At 31.3% G+C, this 17,869-nt stretch overlaps 1 protein-coding gene across 1 annotated transcript; it reads left to right on the top strand.

The window, feature by feature from the left end:
* The first annotated feature begins 780 nt into the window (after positions 1-780).
* On the top strand, positions 781-17,228 carry Zswim2 (zinc finger SWIM-type containing 2). The gene is made up of 9 exons (XM_015481059.2): positions 781-1,002; positions 2,169-2,245; positions 4,012-4,052; positions 8,740-8,947; positions 9,998-10,249; positions 12,078-12,162; positions 12,837-12,952; positions 14,905-15,058; positions 15,927-17,228. The coding sequence occupies exons 1-9, from the start codon at positions 838-840 to the stop codon at positions 16,734-16,736; spliced, it is 1,908 nt and encodes a 635-aa protein (XP_015336545.1). The 5' UTR covers positions 781-837; the 3' UTR covers positions 16,737-17,228.
* Positions 17,229-17,869: the final 641 nt, after the last annotated feature.

The raw sequence follows: 17,869 nt of genomic DNA, 5'->3' as shown, positions 1-17,869 counted from the left end.
TTAGATTCCAGCAACATGGCTTCTTTCTCGGTAATTATAGCTCAAATGTTGACCAGTACTTTATTACAGCTCTCCTTGTGGTATGTGATAGGAAAGCTCAGAGACGACTTACATGATTGGGTCAACCTTGCATACCCTAAAAATACTAGAGGCTTACAAACGTAAAGGGCATGTATCCATAAGTCAGCAGATTCTCTACTACCAGCCCCAAGTCCCAATCTCTATTCAAACATGAAATTTAGAGATTTCTCCTTGCTTTACAACACACATACATACACACATACACACACACACACACACACACACACACACACACACACACCACCCCAACTTACAGCTCCCTAGGGGTTAGCCCTGCTTTCTACAGACCTGCCTATACACGTTGTGAACACTAGGGAAATGTTTACGAAATATGGTTAAGTCCACAATTACTTCAGGCTTTCCAAGGAAGATGATGAATCCCCATTCAGAGCCCAAACTGTTACTGGGCTTGCAACTGTCCTAATACACAAGATTTCATCAGCCCAGCAGAAGGAATGCAAGAGATTTGACAGATAGGCCTTTGACGACCAGCTTTCAAGCCAGTCAGTTGGTTATTTGAAACACTTCTCAGTCAGGAGCCTCACTTCAGAAAGCAGCGCAGGTAAGGAACTGCAGAATCCACACCCTCCTGCACCCTAGTCTCGAGCTCCACCACAACGCAAGGCACGCTGGGAGGCCACGGAAGCTAACCTCCATCACCAAGGCAACCGGCTCGCAGCACGCCGTTGTCATGGAGACCCTAGGGCGCCTCCGAAAGCCTCGCGGAGAAGCCGCCCCCGCCTGCACCCAGGCAGGATGCTTCGCGGAGGCTACCGGCCCTCTGAAAGGCGAAGACTCTTGAATGACAGCCTCAGCTGGCAACAAGACCAGGCGTTGAACAGCAGCATCTACCTCCTACGACAGATGGGCCCCACCGGCTTCCTGCTGAGGGAGGAAGAGCCAGAAAACAGGGATTTCCGAGTAACTACCGCCCCCAATTCACCTTGTGTCCCCCCAGGCCCGCCCAATGAGTTTAGCCACTGCAGACACTCGCTGCCTGGCCCAAAAGGTGTATCCCTGCAAGTGTCCCAGACTAGAAATGTACAAATTACAGAAGGAAAAAATATTCGTCAGATTAGTTTGTATATGGAAGTTAGGACCCCAAATTGCCTCCAACTCTTGTAAGGTAATGGCCCTTGATCTTCAGGCTGAAAATGTCTGGTTTTTATAGACATGTTCGTTTTGCATTTGTACGTTCTGTTATTAGAAATAACAGTAAATTAAGCAAAATGGAAATCCTAAAAATCATCTTAGGTAATGTAAATATTTACTAAATAAATAAAATCAGTTTCTCTTTAAAAATATAACAAGGCCTCGTTAAAGGATATTAATAAATGGTGGTGGTTTGGATAGATCTTAATGAATAAAAGTTATTTATTATTTTGCTGAGGGGCCCATTCTCACCAATCAGAATCCAGTCACCACACCACCTGCCAGGTGGTGAAATTTTTAACTTAAGGCTGAATATATTTTAGAGTACTGAATATAACTTATTAATCTATTCTTGTCCAAAGCACTTTTTTTTTACTGTTGCTTATAACATTTGCTTTAATACTCTTCTGTCCAATAGTTTTGGTGAATAAAATTAGTTCTCTTGAATAAAATGATATTCCAAATGCAAAATAAAAATGAACAAATAAAAATGGAAAGTAAACTACCTTACAGAGAGTTTTTAACTCCACTCCAGCTAGAATGTCCTTACAGTTAAGAAATTTATAGTTTCAGGGGGGTGGTGTTTGGTTTGGTTTTTTGTTTGGTTTGTTTTGGGGATTTTTTTTATTTCATTTTATTTTTATGATTTCAAACTTTATTTTCATTAGAGTACATATTATTTTTTTAAAAAACTGTCTTAATTCACACTAAGTCGTTAACAAAGACAAAGAATATGGAAGTGAAAAATTAGCCCATAATGAGGGGTCAAGAATTAAGATTTCCCAGTAGACTCAATTCAATAATAGACTGAGTTTGAAGTTACCTAAACCAAATTACCTCTTCAAATCTCTTTTAATCAAATTATATACCAACTCAGTTTTGCTCTCTCAAAATTACCTGGAATGTTTTAAAAGCATACCTTTCCTTTTTTAAAGGTTTTTCTAGGAAATCCTCATGTTTGTAACTGTTCCACATTTCTGAAAAAAGGGGAGCTTTGTAAGCATATATGCTGGTAAGTGACTTTTTAATGAAGATCATTCACAAAGGACCATCTTGAAAGATTACATATTTTCTGATTTTTCATGGTTTAAATACAACAAAACCAAACAAATTTAGTGTTAAGGAAATGTAAAGATAAAATGTTCATACCTTTCTAATTTATTCTTTAATATTTCCTTTCATTCTGAAAACTAAGTTTAAATCGGCAAACATTTAATAATGTAATTATTTTAAATTTACAAAAACAATGTTTAGATTTTCATTCTGTGTATAAATGTAAACTCTTAACTACAAAATTGGGCGGGGGAGGGGGATGCCTGATTCACACCACTAATGATAACTATGGTTCATTTTGAGACATTACTATGCTTTAACAAATTTGTGTCTCCAAAAATACATTTTCTTAAAAATCAAAAGTGTTCTGTCTTCTTTACATAGACATAGGATTGGAAAATATTCACCCTTTTCATACTTGTATATGTTGGTCAAGTTTAATAAAGTTTTCCTGCTCAATGAACATTTAGTTATGAAGCCTTAACGATAGAAGTAGGACCCTATTGAAGATCATTTTTCTCAAATCTGAAATTTTTCTTTAAGTTAGGAACCTATTTGTAGGTTAATTGACCCCATAAATGGAAACAAAACAATCTCTATTTAGTTTAAATCCAATTCAATTCAATTTGTTTTGCCTGCCTATATTTTTATTAACAAATCATTAATTATAAATAATTTATAATTGATATTTGAGGGGGGAAATAAAACCAAAAAAAATGAAACTCTGTATATCATATATCTAATGCTTTTCTTCACAGAAAAATAAAACAGTATATATCTTTTTTTTTTCCTAATGCTTTTACTCACAAGTTTTTTGCTGTTTCATTTTGGTAAGTTTTTATTAAGTATGTAGTGACAGGTTATTTACTCCTATTAACATTAAGATAAAAATATGATCCTTTTAACACTTGCAATTTGGTATTATTATTATACTTACAATAGGTTTTTACATTCTTATTTTATGTCCATTTTTATTTTATTTTTATATTGTTCTGATTTAATATTTGAAACTCATTTTGTACAGTATTTTAACCATAAACTAAATGGAAACATAATTCAATATTCAGTATGCAAAAGTATATTTAATATATTTAAATAAGAACTTAAAATGTATTTCCCACTTTTTAAAAAGTCACATTTCATTTGGTGAGACTTGAAAATATTTTTCTATTATCCATTAAAGTGGCATTTGTAGAAAAACAATTGCTTGACATTCTATCCAGAAAATTCCTTTGTTTCCAGGAAATTTTTAATTTTTTATTTTTTTTGTAGTTATACATAGACAGCATACCTTTATTTTATTTTTTATTTTTAATGTGTGCTGAGGATAGAACCCAATGCCTCACATGTTCTAGGAAAGCACTCCACCACTGAACTATACTCCCAGCCCCTGTTTCCAGGGAATTTTAAAGGTAGTGTGATGAATATGTAAATTTGCTCACTCTCCTCTCTCTGAAGGACTGTATCTTATAAGAAACACTTGGACTATCTAATAAATCTCTTCACTACAGATGTCTTTTGTTTCCATTAATCATACTTTTTCACATGTTTACTTTAAAATATAAATTTAACTACTAGGATAACAGAAATTTGATGAGCTTTAAATTTATTCATAACATTTTCAGCAGTGCAAATTCTGTAATGCTATTTCTATTTTAAATTTTTGAAAACTCTATGGTTTTGTCAAAAATAAATATTTTACTTTTTTCTACTTGTGAATATTAGGGTCTTATTGAAAAAATTCAAGCTTCCAAGGAATCATGAATGTAAGTGTTCCGTATGTTGTTGTTGTTGTTGTTTTACTAATTTAAAATTAGCAAATAGAAGAATTTTTATTTAAGCATAATATAAACTTAGAAGCTTATTTTTCAGGAGAATCTGATACCTATTTGTAACCCAGCTTGTTACACTTAAAAAAGTTGGAACATTTTTCTTCTTTAGTAGAAAATGTAACTTTATATGACATTTCCAAAATTAAAGGCACTTAATTAAAAACAGATAAAACAATGGCCAGTTATTTGATAGAAAATAACTTTCCTAATCCTAAGCAAAGATTCACAGTATGTTTGTACTGAGAGCTATTTTTATCACGAGAAATATAAAAATGCAGTTTTTCCAATCCTACAAATAGATAACATGACATATAATATCACTCAAAAAAGTAAACTAACTGAGCCGGGCACCGGGGCGCATGGTTGTAATCCCAGCGGCTCAGGACTGAAGTAGGAGATAGTGAGTTCAAATCCAGCCTCAGCAATAGCGAGGCACTAAGCAACTCAGTGAGACCCTGTCTGAATAAAATACAAATGGGGTGAGGATGTTGCTCAGTGGTTCAGTGCCCCAGAGTTCAATCCCCAGTACCAAAAAAAAGTAAACTAACTGAACTTGTTTTGAAAAAAAATATTTTAAAAAAGTAGTTTTCATGTCAGTACTTAAATAAGAGTTTAGAGTCAGGCATATAATTATATAATCTTAAATTTCAGAGTCCTCAAAATAAAAGAAAAAGAAATACAGTTACAGATCATTTAAATTTTTATATTTTATAATAAAGCTACTATCATTATGAAAGTTTTCTCTGCAATAGAGGAGTTGATTTATCTATACTAGACCCATCTAATTTAATAAATTTTAAAATTTATTAATAAATGTTCATAAAATCCCTAAAAAATTTAAGTGGTAAACAGTTTTCACATTTTTTTCAATTCAAAGGTTCTATTTATACATACTCATGTCCCACCCCCTACTATTATAGAAAAATATGTTAAAATTATATTAGGAAATAATTTAGTATTAGTGTTTCACAAGGATTTTCTTTTGTAGTCTCACTTTACATGCTCTCTCAGATATTCAGTTGTACCTACTAAATTCTACATATCCTATTTCTCATATGTTCTAACATGGCTCAATCTTCTTCAGCCTTTAGTTATATTTCTGTGCAGCTTTACTGTTTTCAGTTCCTGAACTTTGTACCTCCTCCTTCACACTGTAGACAGAAAAATATTTTTATAAAAATCTCACTCTGTCCTTAATTCTCCCTTTGAATCCCTTCATATGTGATAACTGGGTTGTTCAATTTCATACATATTTGCTCATCCATCCATACAAAGTTAAATGTTGACCGCCTCTCCAAAGGCTTAGTTATTCTTAACATTGTGTATCCAAATCATTTTCCCAAGCTTCTACACTGAGAGGGTTCCAAATAGAAATAAATATAAGATGAGCCAAATAAGTAATTTTATAGTCATTTGGTAAGAATTTAAAAGGAACAAGGGAGGAAACAACTTTAATAACATTTTAACTTAATGTAATGTATCAAAATATTATCATGAGAGCATGTAATCAAAGTAAAGATTATGAGCCATGTTATTTTTGTTTCCACACTATCTTTTTGTTTTTATACTATCTTGTGTGTATGTTATACTTACAGTGCGTCTCTGCTCAGACACTATATTTTTATTGGAAATATTTTATCTGAATGGGGACTTCATAAACTTTTCAGTTGAAAAATAGATTCACAAAATACACAAATTGTTACAAACATTTATAAAGTTTTCGTAACTTATAAATGTTATAAAGTTATAAATTTAAATTAAACAAAATTTAAAAGTCAGTTTTTCAGTCACATTAGCTAAATCGAAATGCATAATATATAGCCAATGGCCACTTCATTAGATGATATAACACCATTCAATTAAATTCAACAAACATTTATTGTACTACACATCTGCCAGAAATTTCACTAGGTACTTTTTTTTATAAATTGGGCCATGTGAATTGCTAATATTTAGATTTTTTTTTATCTACAAAACAGCAAGGTCTTATGTACCCATCTAATATTTTATGTTATATTTTCCTTTGCACTTTTTGAAGACAAACTATTCTTTTTATAAAAACCAGAAGGGAATGTTTAAAAGTTTAAATTAATTATGTATATTAATTTTGAAAATGTATACTTCCTACTAAAATAAAGATTTTTCATATCTTCTATATTTAAAATAAGTTTTAATTAGTTAACATGAAGAAAATCCTAAATTATACACAGTACAGGAATGTTCAAAAAAAGTAGAAAGCTTAATGACCTTGAAGTTTATCACATAAAATTAAAGCAATAGTAAATATGCACAAAAATTTAAATAATTCAAAGAAAGCTATGAACAGTTTTTAATTGGAATTATATAGAGTACATAAATAAGTGTGGAGGGGGTGGAATTAATACTGAAGGGGGAATGCTTTGAACATCATTTATATACTCTTTCTAAAAGGATTTTAGGAACAATAATTTTACACATTAGTGTTATATATGAGAAATTTGAGATTTTTTTTATCTTTGAAGCTTATAAAAAATTATTACAAGGAATTTTATTTTGCAAATATCAATTTTTAACACTAAATATTCTGTTTCCCATACATTCTCAAGAAAACCTAGATTTGTCATCTCACAGTTTCTTCTAAATGCTATTTTTTAAAATTATTTTATGGATTAAAAATAAGATCACATTTAAGGGAAATTTTCTAAGTGAATATATATCACAAAACTATAATAAAATTCCTCAATTTTTATTTCGCTTTTATGAAAATATTTAATTATAAAAGATTATGTATATATGTGTATATATACATATATATGTAGAATATATATATATATATATATATATATATATATATATATTCATGTCTAATAGTATATTGGAATTTTGTGTTCTGCTTTTATCACACAGAATTTCTGTTACTTTGTATTTTCAAAGCTATATAATCTCTGCTTAAAGTCATCAAAAGCTAATATTATATTTTTATTATACTACATAGAACAGTTTCTAAACATCTCCTTTTATGAAATTACATTCTTCAGCATTTTCTCTGCCTTATGGAATCTTGATTTTCAAAAACTTAATCTTTTATTCTTCATTTTTCTCTTCCTACTTTTAGAGAGCAGATGTTGCTGTGTCTCTGTGACAGTCTTTCTCATCCAAAGCAATGGTTAATTAAAGTATCTCCTCCCATAAGGAACCAGAGGTCTCAGTATTGAAATATAACATGATGTCTTCAATATTTTTATTCTTAACTTAGGGTCTTTCCAGGAAAACAAAGCTTTTCCTTATCTTATAAATCATTTAACCTATATATATTAAATAATGTATAAGATGACTGGAATTCAGGAGATTAATAACAGTTAGCATTTAAATTATGATTTGTTAAAGAAAGGGAAAGGGAGAGGGAAAATTAGGATAGGAATAGGCCAGGAAATTAAAAATCTAGGATGTTCTGCTCAAAACTATAGGTTCTTAGAACATAATTCCTCGTGAGAACATCAGAATAGAGAAAAATCAGAATTCAAAGAATGCACATCCCCAAAGGTACAGGCAATATAGTACCTATAGCATCCCAAGGCATACTGACCACCTCTTGAAGAACATGGCCACTAAGATGTTTTTGGACAGGGAACAGTAAGCTGAAACAGGAAAACAGTCACAGTTGTCTTGCTCTCTCATTATCTGTTCATCTAAAGAGGAGTAATTTACACCAAATACAGTGATGCAGCCACTTAATGTTTATAGCAGCTCAATTCAGAATAGCCAAGCTATGGAACCAACCTAGGTGCCCTTCAACAGATGAATGGATAAAGACAATGTAGTATATGTACAGATGGACTATTACTCAGCTATAAAGAAGAATGAAATTATGGCATTTGCCAGTAAATGGATGGAACTAGAGAATATCATGCTAAGTTAAATAAGCCAGTCCCCCCCCCCCAAAAAAAACCAAAGGTCAAATATTCTCTCTGATATATAATTCTAACCCATAATAAGAGAGGGCAGGGAGGGGAATTACAGAAGTTCATTGGATTCAACAAAGGGGAATGAAGGGAAGGGAGCAGTGATGGGAATAAGAAAGACAGTAATAGAATGAATTGGACTTAACTTTCCTCTATATGAATACACTACCAGTATAACTCCACATCATGTTCAACCACAAGAATGGGATCAAAATTGTAATGGGTTGTACCCCATGTATGTATGATATGTCAAAATACACCCTACTGCCATGTATATCTAAAAACAACAAATTTTTAAAAATACCTATTTCTTGCATCTGTGCCCTATTTCTTTTAATACTTTTGTATGCAATGAAATATTAGCTTATGGACAAATGAACAGATCAAAGTGTAGGACATGATTATGACACCAATCTGAAAATAAACATTATCATATCCAAAACTCTTATAATGCAGTTTGTCCTGACCCTTTTCACTAAAAGAAAAAAAAAGAGATAATTTTTGTTCTTTTTATAAATGGTTCTTTTCTGGCATTTTTGTTATAAAGGAGTACAAAGACATGGTCAATGTCGGTATAATAATTCAACTAAAGCTTTTTGATATTGGAAAGAAAATTCTAACTTTCAGCATATATTTCCAAATTTGCCACTGAATTCTACTACTTTGGGATTTTTCACTAGCTGCTTTCCAGTTAGGTCTTGTAGAAGGAGAAATAAATGACTTGCTACGGGGAATACATCAAGTTCAAACTCCCCAACCAGGAACAAGTGAAAATGCACATGTGAAAGAAGATGGGTATATTAAACAGAAGGAAATTGATTCAGAGGATATCTGCTCTATTTGTCAAGAGGTGCTTTCACAGAAAAGGCTGCCTGTCACCTTTTGCAGGTGACAGTATTTTCTCTTGTGATTCTAAAAACTTGTGAAAATTTCTAATTTAACATGTTTCTAATATATTGCATTATGATATATGTTGATGGAAAAAATAGAAATCTTTACCTATGACTGATATATACTTCCTTAGTGTTCTTTTGTTTCCTAATGTATATCTCATGAGAGGTTCTATTCTTACTCTAAATATTCCTGAACTACATTTTAAGAGTGAAAATTTGAAACATTACAATTAGTTTTCCCTCTATTTAAGTAATTAAAGTAGTACAGTTTTTCATGTTTTTGTTTCATGCACATGAATAAATGACTTGGCTCAGGGTAGTACAAAGATTTTGAATTTATTTTGAAATTATAAAAATTCTCAGCTTTTAAGACTTCTATCTTTAAACTTAAATAGTTCAAATTTTGCTTATGCAAAAATATGTTCATTGAGAGGCTCATATTCATACTATTCTTCATGACACTTTAAAGTTAGACTTAAAGAAATTAGGCATCTATTACTACTGAAATATCTCATTCTTTTTCCTCCTGATTATTTCACAAAATTTTCATCAATATTATAGTTTTTAGTGTGTCGATTTCTGTTGTATATTGTAAGATAATTAGTTATTTCACCAAATATTATTTTTCCCCAGCAGATATTTCTTAGGGGTTCATTTTAGCAGATATTGTATGTTTTAAAAAAATTGTACCCCTGCTCTCAGTGAAGTATTTTATTTAAATAATAATTATCATTATGATTTTTCTTGGTGTAAAACTATATTCATTCTCACTCTACAAATTTTGATGCAAATTCCATTTTATTAGGAAATAAATTTCCCAATAAATTTATATTTGGATTTCTGATACACTAAATTAAAGATAGTAAATTAGATTTGTGTGTGCATGCATGTATAATCAAGCTATATCTAGGAAATTATTTCATAGTCTAATTTTATGGTAAATAAACATTGTAGCACAAATTCTTGTTTATATGAATATGTACAATGTATATATGGATATAGTTTTCTCTATGCAAATGGTAAACTTAAATTTTATTTCTGATAGATTTGGCTGTGGCAATAATTTCCATATAAAATGCATGAAGATCTTAGCTAATTACCAGAATACGGTATCAAACACTTCCACGTTGAAATGTCCTCTGTGCAGGAAGGAGTTTGCACCACTGAAACTTATTTTGGAAGAATTCCAAAATGCTAGCAAACTTGTGACTGCAGCTGAGAAAGAACCACTGCACAAACACCTTGGAATTCCCTGTAATAACTGTAAACAATTTCCAATTGAGGGGAAGTGTTATAAGTAAGTATCACTAGTAAAATTAGAAGTATGAGAAAAAAGGTTTTTTTGTTTTTTTTTTTTTAACAAACTTTAGCATTAGAGTACCTATCTTTAATATTGCCTTCTTCCTCCTACACATATGGTATTTTCCCTATGACAGCTTATTTGGGATTTCTAGACCTGTGATTCCTTTTTATTTTCTTCACTTTGCAAAAGTAGTGGCTTTGCATTCTTGTCTAGGTTGAATATGAAGTAGCACCCTGTCTTAGCAGGATGCTTTGGCCTAAATAAGGTTCCAAGTGCAGAGCCCTGCTGGATCTCTCACTCCTTCTAAAATGCTTTGGTCTATCAATGAGGTCATTGCTAGAATCTCCTAAAATTAAGCTAAAAAGATATTGACATACATTGACTGAATTTTTAATTCAGTTTTATCTATTCCAAATAGCAAAGAGTGTAGATTTTTTTCTTTCATATCTTATACCTCAACAATAGCAACAAAGCAAGATAATTAGTATGCTAATAAAATTTACTGCTATTATGAGTAACTCCAAACTTTCCTACAATTTCCACAATTAAACATCAGCTAATTGCTATGCATTGAATATTGTGTTTTCTTAGTTAAAATTTTTTTTTAATATTTTTTAGTTGTAGATGGACACAATGTCTTTATTTTATTTTTATGTGGTGCTAAGGATCAAACCCAGGGCCTCACACGTGCTAGATGAGTGATCTACCACTGAGCCACAACCCCAGCCCTAAATTTTTTAAGTTAATGATATGTTAAGAAAATATTTTCTTTCAATATTTATTAAAAATTTTTCTGAAATGCATTTACTTTTCTGTCTTCTTTGAATTACATTATGATGAGCCCAATTTGAATTATATGTTTTAAATTTTCTCATAAAACCATAAAACATTTTTTACACCCCAACTACAAACATACGTTTATCCTTTGGATTTATTCCTTGGTTTTCTGTATGTGTCACACAGAAAATCATTAATCATTAGTGAAAAAGTCTTTATCGGAAAATTGTTAGCCTGATAAAGCTCCAAAGGAGCACTGCAGCTTGAGGAAATAAGGCGGAATTTTGACAGACATTTAGCAGGAGACGTTCAACTAATTTAAGGAATATTGATTAAAGAGGATTCTAGGAAAAGCATAACCACAGCCAGTGTTTGTTGTTGGGTGTAAAAAAAAAAATCCTATAGGAAATTAGAGAAAGAGATGACTAAAAGTTGTTCATCCAGGACAGCATCATGAAAGGGGCATGCGGTAGGTACAATAGTGGTATCCTATGTATTTCAATACCCTTATGCCAAGAACTTTTAGGTTAGACTACAGGTCATAGGGGAATTAGGTTGCAGATGGAATTAAGGTGTCTAATCAGCTTACCTTGAAATAATGAAATTATCTTGACCTGAGTAAACCCACTATAATCATAAGCTATCTTAAAAGTGGAGGAGGGTGGCAAGAAATTCAGAGGAAGAAAGGCAGAGAGATACTCCATTTCTTGCTTTGAAGATGGAGCAAAGAAAAGGTCAAGGAATGGATTCTTCCCTAGAGTTTCAAAAAATAACACAGACTTGCCCAATGTCTTGTTCTTAGCACATTGAGGCCCATTTCAGACTTACCTTACAGAACTCTAAGATAATAATTTTGTGTTGTTTAAGCTAATAAAGCTTTGGTAATTTTTACAGTAGCAGTACAAAACTATTACACAGTGAGACTTGAAATAGGCCTTGTCATGTTTGGATGGTTCCCAGAAAGTTTTGATAAGAATTTTCATGAAAAGCCATCACAATAACTGGATTTTTTATTCTTGCACATTATGGTGTTTTGCATTTGCAGGTGTACCGAATGTATAGAATACCACTTATGCCAGGAATGCTTTGATAGCTACTGCCACCTTTCTCACACATTTACATTCCGTGAGGTACAGTATCCATCTCGAATCTAATATAGTGTTTTATTTATTTTGTTGTAAAGCTAAGTAAATCAAAGAAGAAGAAGAATAGATAACACTGTAATAAAGATTTTTTTAAAATAAAAACCTAAAACCATATACCCAGGAGAACTCTTTGTTACAGGAGTACAAAAGGTACAAAAATTGCACTGGTAATTTATTAAAACCAAGCATCTGATGACATAATAAATCTTAAGAAGAGGAACTGTAGCCATCACAGTTGAAAATTAGTTTTAAAATATTTCAGCCTTATAAATTGGCTTATCATAACATCAGTAGTAAACTTTATAGTTTTCTCTTTAAATTTTTTAACCAACAATAATGAAACATGGAACTTTATAAGATCATCTGAACTAAAAAGTATCTCCTAGTGCTGAATAATAATGATAGCTTTTCTTTCGATTATCATGAATATTTTTACCTTAAAAATAATGTCATCACTGTAGCTGTGTAGTACGTGAGACTCAAAGACTTGCTAACAATTTGTAATCTTTAATATAGTAAAAAAAAAATAATAGATATGTTTAAAAATAATGAGTATCATTCACATTATTATCTTATTGATGTACAGCCTATTAATTTTAATCCACAAAATAAAAATCCCATGATTTACAAAGTAACATCTACCTTTTTACATATTATAGAAGAGAAACCAAAGATGGAGATCATTAGACAAGAGACTGGATGAAGGTGTAAAATATTTAAATGTTAAAAATGAGATAGAAGAAGAAGAGATGCTACATGTTCAGGAAAAGCAAGGGTGAGATTATCAGTAAAAAGTACATTTCTTGTATGGCTTGAAATTTTTGAATAACTTTTCAGTTTGAAAAAATTTGTATTTATTCCTTGATTTAATACTTATATAGTATTTACCATATTCTAGGTGACATTATAGCATACAAGTGGAAAGCAAGACTCTGAAGTCAGACTACTTGAATTCAATCCTAGTTCAACCACATGTTGTCTATGTAAATTTTGGGCGAGTTACTTCTCTTGGCTATATCTTCCTCACCTTAAAAATGGGAATAATTATAAAATCAATCTCATAAGATATTTTATTATGAAATGAGTTAATACACATGTAAATAGTCAAATAACCTTGTCTATTATTAATTCTATCAGATTGTACTAGGTTGAGGATACAGCAGTTCTCTCAGCAAATAATCATCTAAGTAGATGTTAAACTAAAACTATCATAAATTATATAAAGAAAAGATATAAAGGGATTTGGCCTCTAGGAGAGGGAGGTCTTTGCTGCTTCATTCCACCCTTTTACCTGTCTACTTCAGCCCATCAACAGATTTGTCATATTTCAGAACATAGATTGGACTGTTTATAGTGGATGGATCTCCAGAACTTTTATCATATTCCTTATCATTTAAATAAAATTGAAAATTAATAATATTGTTAATAAATTATATGCATTGTAAAACATATTCTAAAGAGACTATTTTTTAAAGGATAGGGTAAAATTGAAATTTTTTTAAAGTTCTAATGAATTAACCAAATAAAACTTATGCTTATTCTCATTTAATATATAGATATACATATAATATACCCCACACACACACCACTACCACATATACATATATTCACATATACATGTTTCTATTCAAACCTCAGTGGACATTTAACTTATGTCCAATGGATATAGCACACATTTTGGAGACTAAAGCCCCTGTGGGACATATATTTAGCTTATTGAAAGGCGCTTCATCTTCATATCCCCTTCAGGTATCACATTTCATCCTATTAATTGTATAACTAAGAATTGGATTAGAAGATAAGGGAATAGAAGGTTTAGAGAGAGAACATTGGAGTAAGAAGGACATTCTAAGCAGAGAAAATGGAGTAAACAAAGGAAATAATTTCAAGTTAAAAAAAAAGGGGAATAACCTTAGGAATACTATAAACAAACATGTTTAACTGAAATTAGACGACCTTTATGAAAGCAATTTTATAGCATGATGGGAACACATCTGAACAGTAATGAGAAATATGAGTTTTTATCAAGAATATATGGAGACTATTCTGAATGACTTTTGAATAATGGAAATGCATCTGGCCTTTTAACTCAGCTTTTGTTTTAAAATATTTGTGTTATCTATTTTGCCAGTTGCTAATGGAATCAGATTAGGTTCATTATCAATTAACATATCATCTTCATTTTGATGGTTAGTCTAACAATATTATAGTAAGCATATACCCCAAGGGGAAATGAATTTCCTCACAGATTATGATTACCAATTTAACAGAGTAGCCCAGAATATGTAATGTGGTTTACCTGTGTACCCCACTTCCTACCAGTTGACAAAGTAAATTGGATTTAATTTTTCTAAACATACACTGAGTGTTGACTCATACTGAAATAATTTGAGTATGTAGCTCTCATCAAAATTTTGTTCTAGTTTTGTAATTTAGATTAATATATAGATGTACATACACACACACACACACACACACACACACACACATATATATATATATTTAGACTAACTAAATTAAACTTCATTCTTTATATTGTTGGATCCATCATATTCAGGATAGATATAATAGACTTTTTAATTCTACAATGTATGAGATTTATTATCATTGGTTCAAGAAAATCTTGGGTTCTGTTGCATTACTTATGTAGAAAACCTGTAATATGGATTACTTTCAGATCTGTAATCACATATGAACATTCAGGTATCTCTGCATTTTCTCCCTCAGTCAGGTTTACACACCAAAACAGGTTGTAAAGTCACTACCTCTCCTACTAATTACAAAAAATAGTAAGCTGCTTGCTCCAGGGTACCAGTGTCGACTTTGTTTGAAGTCATTTCATCTTGGTCAACATGTAAGACTGCTACCATGTATTCATAAGGTAAAGTGACATCATTTTATTTTGACTTCCCCCATGGGACCAGCTTTCACAAACAAAGTGACAATTTTAAGTTTCTACTTTCATTTTTTAAGTTGTACTATGTGCAGAGATGTTCAGATTGCACAATAGAGGTAGACAAGCTGCTGCAGGGATTTCTGAGAAGGCAACTCTGCCTCCTCATGATTAGGACTCACTTCTGTATATGCTGTCTGGGAAAGATGAATGGTATTAGGTTCATTATCTGCTTTGATTATCTGTAAAAAGAAACAGAATGCTAACATTTTGTTATATATTTTTATAATCCTTTAGGTGAAATAAATACCTAAAATGACATAGTTAATTGTTTCACATAAACTCACTACAATAAAAGTCTTAGTATTGCATTATTACTATTTAGTTGATAACCAAGCTTTTCCCAAAACAAAATTGTTTCAATAAATACCTTTGGGGTCACCCATACTTCAAGTAGCTGATAACTCCTTTTACAATCAAAAATGTGATTTGTTATTTTACATATTACTATTATCAGATCAATTTTTAACTCCAATTGGTTAAAAATTTCTAATAATTTTTATTCACTAGAAATAATTACATAGCATGAAATTAATAGCTTGAATGGTGAATTTTTTACTGACATGATATCCATACAAGACTTTGCATTTTATTATTGAAAATTGGAGATAAGTCCATAAATCATTTGTAAGTAAACTTCAAAATATTTTCATAAAACTTGATAAATTACAGTTACCTTCAATTTTTTTCTAAATAATTTTAATATACAATTATGAAGCTGGGAAATTTTGTTTAAAAAGCAGATTTTAAACATGATAATTATACCTCTAATTAACTTATAATCTTTTGTTTTAAGTTTCATAGGAAGTGTATTGACAATTGGTTATTCCACAAGTGCAATTCATGCCCTATTGATGGACAAGTCATATATAACCCTTTATTATGGAACAGTACAGCAATGAATGGACAAGCCCATCAGTCTGCTTCAAACACAGACATCGCCCATCTGTCAAAGCAAGAAGAACCAAAACTTTTTGTTCCTGGTACTGGATTAGTCCTAAAGACAAATGAACTTAGAATCTTACCTAACATATCTCAATGTAGTTTTGAAAAGTTACATACACTTCCAAGTCCAATAGATACTTATCAGAACATAACAATAGATGATCTATGTTCAGTCAAATTAAGTGATTCAAATTCAAGAAAATTAATCTATAAACATAAAATTAGCCAACATTTCCCCAGGCATCTTCAAGATTTACCCACTGGATCTTTTGGAGACATATCTCAAACATTCCTTCCTTCTATTGCAAAAAAGAATATTATGTGTCCCACTAGAATAGAAAGCCCATGTAACAATGAAAAGTGCCACGCTGGTCAAAATCAAAAGATGGCCAAAAGCCGTAAACATATTACCCTTGATCCAAAGAAGACTCTTGGTACTAAAATAAGGGAAGACAACAGGAAATCAAATACTTTACTTCCAGAAGATTTAAATCTTATTATCAATTGGGGTAAAACTAAACTTAGTTCACCTAAAAGGTATAATAATTGTATGGGGAAAATTAGAAAAAGATGTAGTCACCTATCAAGACAACCTGTATCTCGCCCTTTAAATACAAAAAGTACTGAGCTATCTTTAATAATGGAAGGAGTTCAGTTGTAAAAAAGTATTTTTGATTGACACCAGAAAATATTTCAATATTCAATATAAAAAAATGTTTTATTTATAGAACATAAAAACATATACACATTCTTGACAAATGTATATAAAATTCTGTTATCCTCTTTCCTATTTGTCTATGAATAACTTACCATGCTTAAAGGAAATTACCCCATTACTTACAAGACAAGGCCCTGTCTTAATGAATATGCTCAGGATATTATAAATTATGAATCATTATTAGAGCTTTCATATTTTATTTTACACTGATTACATTTCTTATAAAGATACAGATTTTCTCTGCTTTGAGTCACTGCTTTCAATTGTTCCACTTGAACATAACAACATATAGGGATTACTTCCAGGTACTTGTATAGTTTTGTTTTACTTTTTGCCAATAATTACCACAAACCTATGGAAAATCCAGATCATGGTTTTATGTTTTACTTTATTTCCTTGAAGGAGGTTTCTTATACATAAAACAAATGTCAATTATAATGCTATAAACATTTATAATGTTCTTACCATTTTAAAGAAATTTATGTTTTATAGGTACTACCAAATTTTTTGATACCATAATTATTTAAGGAACTGTTTTTTGTTGTTGTTGTTGTTGTTGTGATTTTTTTTTAATTTTTATTGTTGGTTGTTCAAAACATTACATAGTTCTTGATATTTCATATTTCACACTTTGATTCAAGTGGGTTATGAACTCCCATTTTTACCCCGTATACAGATTGCAGAATCACATCAGTTACACATCCATTGATTTACATATTGCCATACTAGTGTCTGTTGTATTCTGCTGCCTTTCCTGTCCTCTATTATCCCCCCCTCCCCTCCCCTCCCCTCTTCTCTCTCTACCCCCTCTACTGTAATTCATTTCTCCCCCTTGTATTTTTTTTCCCTTTCCCTTCACTTCCTCTTGTATGTAATTTTGTATAACCCTGAGGGTCTCCTAGAGCAGATTATGCTAAGTGAAGCTAGCCAATCCCTAAAAAACAAATGCCAAATGTCTTCTTTGATATAAGGAGAGTGACTAAGAACAGAGTAGGGATGAAGAGCATGAGAAGAAGATTAACATTAAACAGGGATGAGAGGTGGGAGAGAAAGGGAGAGAGAAGGGAAATTTCAAG

The sequence above is a fragment of the Marmota marmota genome, unplaced genomic scaffold (assembly GCF_001458135.2).
Source record: "Marmota marmota marmota unplaced genomic scaffold, marMar, whole genome shotgun sequence".
NCBI classification, from domain to species: Eukaryota; Metazoa; Chordata; class Mammalia; order Rodentia; family Sciuridae; genus Marmota; species Marmota marmota.
The sequence above is the reverse complement of the archived record's forward strand: the minus strand, read 5'-3'. Positions and strand labels throughout refer to the sequence as shown.